This window comes from Lissotriton helveticus, chromosome 11 (assembly GCF_964261635.1).
Source record: "Lissotriton helveticus chromosome 11, aLisHel1.1, whole genome shotgun sequence".
Lineage (NCBI taxonomy): Eukaryota > Metazoa > Chordata > Amphibia > Caudata > Salamandridae > Lissotriton > Lissotriton helveticus.
The window spans coordinates 299,816,843-299,825,392 of record NC_136072.1 but is presented as its reverse complement, the minus strand read 5'-3'; the positions used below and the strand labels follow the sequence as shown (position 1 = coordinate 299,825,392).

General features: G+C 42.0%; 1 protein-coding gene across 1 annotated transcript in view; it reads right to left on the bottom strand.

Annotated features, from left to right (window-relative positions):
- Positions 1-453: 453 nt before the first annotated feature.
- The window catches only part of RAB11FIP1 (RAB11 family interacting protein 1), a 56,977-nt gene continuing 48,880 nt past the window's right edge, over positions 454-8,550 (bottom strand). The window contains exons 5-6 of the mRNA XM_078665410.1: positions 5,907-6,003; positions 454-4,711 (exon numbers count right to left, since the gene is read on the bottom strand). Of these exons, the coding sequence (XP_078521536.1) occupies positions 4,496-4,711; positions 5,907-6,003 (313 nt within the window). The 3' untranslated portion in view covers positions 454-4,495. The remainder of the gene's footprint in view (positions 4,712-5,906; positions 6,004-8,550) is intronic.

Here is an 8,550-nt window from a genome sequence, read left to right as displayed (position 1 = left end):
GAGGGTCTATGCCTTTCTGGAACTTTTTGCAACTCTTTCATATACAACCATGCAGATCTAGGAGCACCAAGGTTGTAAACCAGCGACAGTACTCCCACTGCTGCCATCTATAGTTGGTGGCATTGCACAACAACTGTAGGACAAGATCTCAATTATCAGAAGCAAGCAAAGCTCAGTGATTAGAAGACTAGATTGTCCCAGAATGTTCTAGATCTGTACATCTTCATTGGATGAGTGTGGAGGGAAAAACAAATCCTCAAAAGAGCTGAAGTTTCCAATGTAGTTAATCCACACCAATGAGGCCTCGAAACATTATGACCAAGCCCACTGGTTGGGTTGCCCGAAACCACCAAACTAAATGACAAAAGTATGGCATTAACTGAGGCAGGGTTTCAAGAAAGAATGAACTGGCACATCATGCAAAGTGAAGTCCAATGACTGCAACGCAACAGGTATTAAAATAGTTTCTTTATTTTGTATGTTCAGTAAATGATACATCTTTTCGTACAAAAAAACGTATTTCTAGCATCCTCAGTCAGTCCATGAAAACAGATTTCTGGCAAAATGTTGCTCGATAATTCTCTATATAAATATATTATCTGAATAGTTGAAAGATATACAGACATTTTAAAAGAACAAATATAAAACCAAACAAGTATATTAACACAAAAGCAAAACAAATTTTGATTGTACATAACATTCAGACAAGGCCACAAAAAATGGTGCCGTGCTTCAGCAGGTACACCGGACAGTGTTCACACTATGTGCCGTGCCCGCCCACAGAGTCATTACTGAGAGAGGCATTATTGCTTTACTACAGACCAGTGTGTGGATTTTAAAGAAACATCCACTGGTAAATTGTGCATTTCGGGGAGGTACAAAAAAAAAAAAAAAAAAAGTGGGGGGAAGAGATTAAAGAATTAAAATACATACACAACAAATCTTTAATCAAACCGAATAAATTGTCTAGTTGATTAAATCTGGTTACAAATGTCAGCTAGAAATAGTTTACACTCTCATAGAAAATGATAAGAAGATCCCCTTGTAAAAGTGTGGCATTCGAGTTGAGCTTTACAAGTGTTACATGAATCCCTTGCCACTCAAAACCAAACACGAAATCACCAAAGGAGCAGTCTGGTCCCACAGTGAACTCAAGCAAGAGACGGTATATCGTTTATGTCCTATCCTACAGTTCCGGAACAGAAAACTGTGCAAAGGGATTGTTACTTTTGGAATGGACTAACCCTCATGTACAAACATCACCCTTTAAAATCAAGACAACAGAAAAAAGTTCTAGAGGTACACAGATACAGCTGATTTTCATGCATGTAAAGGACAATGGAATACTCCTAAACATTGGATCTTATCTGTCCTGATCCAGCTTACGTTGACCAACGTGTCCACCATTTTGTTCATCAGCCACAGTTTGCAGAGTCACACAGAACAATATACCACCTATCTGCAGGCACCCGAGTCTCACCTCCCATCTGCTTCTAGCTGGTCAGTGCGAAATAGATTTACTACTATGGTCAGTAAAAGAAAGCCTTTCCTGCGTGTCCAAAACATCAAGGCAAATTTATGGATACATTGGAATAAAACAATCACCCTTAATCCCGAACTCTCAGATGTACAGTTACCAAATTCTTGACTTAGGAAAGACTTATTTTTGGGGGTGAAGTGGCGTACCAATTTGTGAACATCCTCCATTGAGCTGCAACATTCACATGCCGATAGAAGGAAACAGTGGTCCATTCGCCCTGTGACGAACGTAGCAAAGACCGGAGAAAAGAACTGTAAAGAGGATGAAAGAACAGATCCCTCCAATACTGCTCTCTTGCGCTCTATACAAAACAAATCACATCTAGGTGCACGCTCCTCTACATAAACTAATCAGTCATACCAGCAGAAAGACCGCATGACGGGTCTCTTGGTCTGACCAAAACATAAAAGGGGGTAGTCCTTTAACAGTTTCGTAAAGTAATAAAGTGCAATTTCAAAATAAATAACCCCCCCTCAGCTTCTCCCCAAACATCACAGAGATACATGCCGACTGGATTCCTCTCCAAGATATCCAGCATACATGCATTTAAGTTACCATGATCAAAACAAGAATCCCAGTGGCGGCATGATGCCAAAGAACAGTATTGGTTTACCCTTGCGAACAAACTGGCAGAAGAACCATTTTATGCATCAATAAAGTTATTGCTTTTCACACTGTTTACACACAAGTACGTACTGCAAAAAGATGTGCTTTAGGTGTGTTAAAACTGAACATCTCCTTCCTCAGGAGAATGCAAAGGTTGTTAATACCCTCACTCGACCTCAAACCCAAAAAAGCACCTTTTCGAAAACGTAGGACTGAGCACAATCCCTCAAAAGCCAACAGTCCTTCAAAAATGGCCAACTCCAGGGCAGAAACAGACACCAAGGGTCTACTTATGAAAGTTGCCTCTGCCAAGGGTTTAGCAAGCAGTTTCTGGTAGTTTAGGCTACATTTCAATGGTTATCATTGCAAGGTGCGACTTCCACAGCGCAATAAGGCACCTGTTGGTATACGTGGAAAAGGAATACTTCCCGTCCACAATTTTATAGCAGACAGTGATGTACGATGGTTTTTCATTGAAAGTAAAATACATTTGCCCCGAAGAGGAGAAAAGCCACAGGGAAAGGGCAGATGTTTGAGTTGTGGCACAGTGGAAGGACAGTGTCTGTTGACAACTAAGTAAAAAAAAAAATTAGATATTCTTCATGTGTACCTAGACCGCGCAGTACCAGCATAAAGTGGCGGATTTAGAATCAATAGTTGCCCATCGGCAGGAAGTTAACCTGAGAAGTTTCTTTTGGTGCACCGCTGTCTTCCAGCATTTACACGTGTTACTCTGTCAGTCACAAACGCACTGCACACATGGTGCTATTTGGTTACTAGAACTGGTTTCGACCAAGCGGCATACAGGACATGTGCACGACAGGCTTAGAAGTTACACTCCAATTTTACACACTAATACATATATATCTGCTGTAAAATGTAGATTTAAAGTGACAAAAATAAAGGTTTTTCCTAAATTAGTTTGTTTTTAAGTTAATACTTCCCTAACCTCGAGTCCTATTTTTGCAGCAATAAACGTGCTCACCATTGTAGCAGAACTTACGTTTTCAGAGTAAAATTAAAAATGTGGTCAATGCCCACGTAAGACACTGGGACTCTAGCACGGGTAGGATAACCCACACTCCGCCTTCATCTTCCCCGAAGCAGCGAATTGCATTATGTAATAGAAAAAAAGTCCTCCAGCAAGTACTACAATAACAGAACATTCTTTGGTTTGGGACTAGCTTTTTGTGTGAGTTTTAAGGCAATCTGATTGCATAATGCCTACTCTCGAGAGGCTGCAGCGGATGCACACCACATAACACATACTGTAAAGTGCACGTTAGGATACAGTTTATAGACAGATGAGTGGACTGCTCACTGAAGCTCTGAAGGTAGTGTGGTGCTCTCCATACAGCAAGAGGCATATTTACAATGTAAGGCCACATTCTTGGTACTCCTGTGCCTACAAAGTCTTGAAAAACAAAACCCTTGGTGCATGATCATGGGAACCCAGACATCAGGGATGGAAACATTGTGTCCCTTCGCTTATGGGGGAACTCAGTTTGAATGGAACTCCACCCGCAGGTCATAACAACCCCCTCCCCCCTCAGGATCTCCGTTACATGCAGTGCCTGTTCCTCTGTAGTGTAGAAGCATTTGCTTGTGAGAGGTGGTGGTGGGGAAAAGCAATCGGTGAACATAATGTTGGGGAGAGATATTAGGCAAGCGAGGTGTTTGTATTTAGCCTCTAGTCAAGGTGTCTCTGAAAATCACCAGCAGAAAGAATGTGGCCCACTTATCGAAAAGACCAGCATTTATGGAATAATAACTGATATTTTGCAGGTAAAAAGGACACCTGCACCCACACTACCCCAACAAGCTCATAGTTAATGGTAGCATTTCAGGATGATGTGTAGAAAGACCAAAATCTAAATAGGAAAATAAACAGAACGAAATCGAGATTAATTACTAAATCCAAATTTCTTGCAAGAATATTAAAAAATGAATCTGTGTGTATCAGCTCAATCCTTTCTTGCAAAAACAAACCATGAGAAGCATCAGTAATGATTAAGTCAACCATTTTTCAGCAAGCGAACATGCTCAATCACAGAGGCGATTAAGATTAAGATCTTGTCCCCATGCCTTCCAGCTCTTAAAATATTTAAAGTGTACACAGAGGCCTAGGGCACAAAACACTAACGCACGAAATGTCTACAAAGAAAGGTAATTATTAACCTGCTTCTAATGACCTGCAGAGTACACATAGCCTAAATGTTCCCACGCACACTGCAGAGGTCATGACAATGTTGGTGCACACAGCTCGCGCATATCCAGAGTCTAAGGGACACCGGTGTTGGATCGACTTTGCCCACTGGGGGTGAGGAAGTGGGGTTGGGGCTAAGACTGCTACACTTTCCCTGCTTTGCCAAGCATCGTTAAATTGGCCAGGATGCTGGGGGTCTCCTCCATCACGCGCACTAACAGGTTGTCGATGTACTCCTCCAGCTCCTGCACTTGCGACTCTTTCTTGCTGATGGTGTCCTTCTGCTTTAAGACCAGCTGGATCAGTTCGTCGTGTGTGAGCTGCCCGTAGGGTGCCGCGGGGTCCGACGGATTATACTTCTGCAGGGAAGAGAGGGCACAGATTAAAAGCCTAAAACGATCAAGGGTACATTTACTACAACGCAGCGGTCAAGCTAACAGCAGGCATCACACCTGGAGAAGCCACAACAGCAAGTTCGAAGGATATCAGTGGCCAATCAACCATCCCAACTTGAATGTGTTCAGATCGTGGGCTAGCGAGGGCTCAGGTGTTCATAAATTGGAGTCGGACTCCACATAGCATTTGAGAACGAGTCTAGTATATCTAGTGTTTTTTTTCATTCCTTTGTTTTAACAGGGATTCATACTTTTTTGTCCTAGAAGATTTGTCGAATGCAAAAAAGCGTGCCCCCTCATAAAAAGGCTTGGACAGAGAAATTACCTTTTTTGGGGCATAGTACACTGAAAGACTAGAGCAGAGAGGGACACATGCCAAGCAAAGTTGTCATTAATTCTTATGACCAGAAGGAAAGTAATTCTGGGAGTGAATGTTTAAAGACTAACCCAAAGAAACAGTCACTTGAAGAGGGTTTAAAGTCTCATAAGCTCGGAAGAAACTATTTCCCTAAGTGAGTTTAACCGGTGCAAAGTCTCCTTGATAGTGAAGGGATTATATATATATATATATATATATATATATATATATATATATATATATATATATATATATATATATATATATATATATATACACATATACACACACACACACACATACATATATACATATACACATGCACACACACATTCAACACAAAGGGAAACAGAGTACAAGTTACACATATACACACACACACACATACATATATACATATACACATGCACACACACATTCAACACAAAGGGAAACAGAGTACAAGTTCGTATAGTAAGAATTAATCTACAATATGTAGACAATTGCAGACACTTTACAACGTATGTGATGACAATGTATTGTATGTCTTATGGGCTCACTCCCAGCTGTGCGGCCGAGAAACAGTTGGCAGAAATTTAGATCCCTCCCTCCAATTCCTTCAGTGCCAGAACCTGGCTAGGAACAACAAAGACCAGATTGTTTCCGAGTTGAGATGTTCCCAATGTTCCCATCTAGTTTTATTCAACAAACACCTACATTCACGAGTGGTCCATGCTTTGCTGACCCTCCCCCTTTCCACAGGAAACAGGTCAGTTTGCTCACTAGCTCAGCTGCTGCTCTACAGACAGGCCAGCAACTTACCTTGACTTCATGGAATATTTGATCTTGGTTTTTCGTGGGCGTCCCAAAGTTCTGAGCTTTTACCTGGTTGGAGCTCATGGGTTTCACAGGATGCGTTCTGAAACACAAGAGATAAAAAATGTAAGCCTCATAAAATCAAAGACAGGCATTGATTGCTACCAGAAAAAAAGTACTGTACACATGGCAGGGGCCCCATACTCAAGATCAGAGATGTGTAGCATCAGGTGGTAAAGGGAGGTAGCAGCAAAACATTTGACTCAATAGGGAAAATTAAGCATAGCCTTCCCATACTTGGCATGCCTAGGGGTAATCGGACAGCCGTTTGACGGTGAAATCATAATAGCTTCTACTATTGATTTGGAGTGCCGATACTGGGCAAAGGAGGTTAGTTTGCAAAAGAGCAGCAGCCTTCCATAATTAAGACTCGGCTAACTTTTCATATTCAACCTCCCAGTGACACATCTGTGCAATACAATAAAAAGCATTATGTGCAATGGAAACGGTCTTGCAAAAAGTGAATAAGTGAAGCAATCCAAGGCACAAGAATTACTCAAACTCATAACCGTAATAGTGCAACCTGTGAATGTTTGTATTAAGAACTTCAAAAACGTTAAATTAACTGAAACAAAACCAGTGTATATGGAACAACATAGAAAGGAAACAGACTAGTGGAAATTTTCTAAAAGGGGACGCGGCATCCTTTTCAGCCAAAAAGATTAGAGCGCGGGTTTTGAATTTTACAAAGAACAAGATCAGAATTAATACTGCCCTCCCTCCCCCCCCCCACCCCCAGCTAATGCCCTCCTTCCTACCCTGCCCCCTAAGGAGGATAGCAGGCAGTTACGGGGGCTGGCGATCAGCAGCAGAACTGGGCAAGTGGTCTTGAAGGGAAAGACTGGCAGAAATATAAAGATCAGATCCTGCTGAGCCTAGTTGATGCGAGTCGATCAAGAGTATTCAAGTGTGGATTAGTTTAGTTAATGTATAAAGCAATTTAAGATCATGTGAAGAAGCAGAGTTTTTTTTGTACTAAAGCACTTTTTTTAAAGCCTGCTGCAGTGAAGGAAAAAAAGTGTAATGTGAGATTATTCAGCGTACATTTGGGATGCAAAATATTCCCTCATGCATTGTTATGCAGTCAATCCACAGAAGGCAGAAAAATACACCAAACAGCCAAAAAGCATATCCACAGAAGGCAGAAAAATACACCAAACAGCCAAAAAGCATAACCAGAGTCGGAGACTCCTCTGCGCTAAGCCAAGGCCTGCTCTCTGTAAATTTTAACCGCATGCGTGCGGTAGGATTTCCGCCCGTACGCTGGGTTTTACGGATTCGCATGTTACGTGACGAGCTGGGCTCGTCATGAGCGTGCGAGGAGGCTACCTCATGACGAGCCCAGCTCGTCATCAGCGTCGAAGGGGTTAAATAATTGGAAGCAATAGATCAGCAAACTGTGCCTTAAAACCGGACCAAACAACCCACATAACACCATTAGCATGTCAAGAAATCAAAGATCGCATGTACTCCAAGAATGAAAATGACAGGAAAAAAAATCAAAATGGAAAGACCGAGGGGTACAGAGGAAATAAAAAAAAAATATTAAAAAAAACAAGGATGAGATGCGCCTGCACTATTTTCCAGGACCACCTTTTACTCGTGACCAGCTAAGGCGGTTAGTTTGTGAAATTAGTACTTTCTACCAACGGTTGCAGTAACAAAAGTCAGTTCTATTGGAGAGGCTCCAAACATCTCTCGCTCATGGACCTCTCCTCTGCATTTGATTTGGTCAATAGGACAGAGTCAGATTTGGTGATAATGGGCAACTTACAGAAGCAGGTAACACTTGGGGGTGAGACAAGGGTGTGTCTTGGCCCCTATCTTCTGTTCCTCATCTATATCAAGGACGTAGAATTCCCCCGACTAGGATAGGGAAGGATCTACCCAGAACTAAGGCAAGAGCCCTGCCCGGGCTGCTGTAAGCAGACAACGTTGTATTAATGGAAGGGACCGCTAATGGTATCCAGATTCTTTTAGATGCATTTTATAATTTTATGGGAGGCCTCAATCTTAAAACAAACGTACACAAATATTTTGCAATGAGCTAGTTTCTAGAAATTTGAAAACGACTTTCTTCTTGGGGGTATCTGGGGCTTTCATTTGATCAAAATCTAACCTGACAGAGCCTACATCAATACAGGGCTGATCATACTCCAAGAGCTATGAAGGAGATGTTCTCATTTGTGAAAAGGCTGGGCCAAAAACTGATCAAAAGAACTGATGGAGATTTATTGGCGTAAATGCATTTCTGCCGCAACTGATGGGAGAGGGGTCTGGGGATATAAAGGTCCTGGACCAATTCAGCAGGAAGAAACTAAGATTGTTCGTAGGCTACTGGCCGTCCCCCCAATCATACCCAGTCTTTATGTGCCTAGTTGAGTTGGGCTTAACACCCGTAGGTGGCCCGAGAAGGATGGCACCACTACTCTTTAGGCTGAGGATTTGGGGAAACCCCGATGCCCAAGTACTGGAAGTACTGAAGGACTGTCTTTCTCTGGACAATGCTCTCAATATACCCTGAATCGGATTTATTAAAATAAGAATTCTTAGAGTTGGGCCTGCAGGAGTATGCCGTAAAACCCAGCAA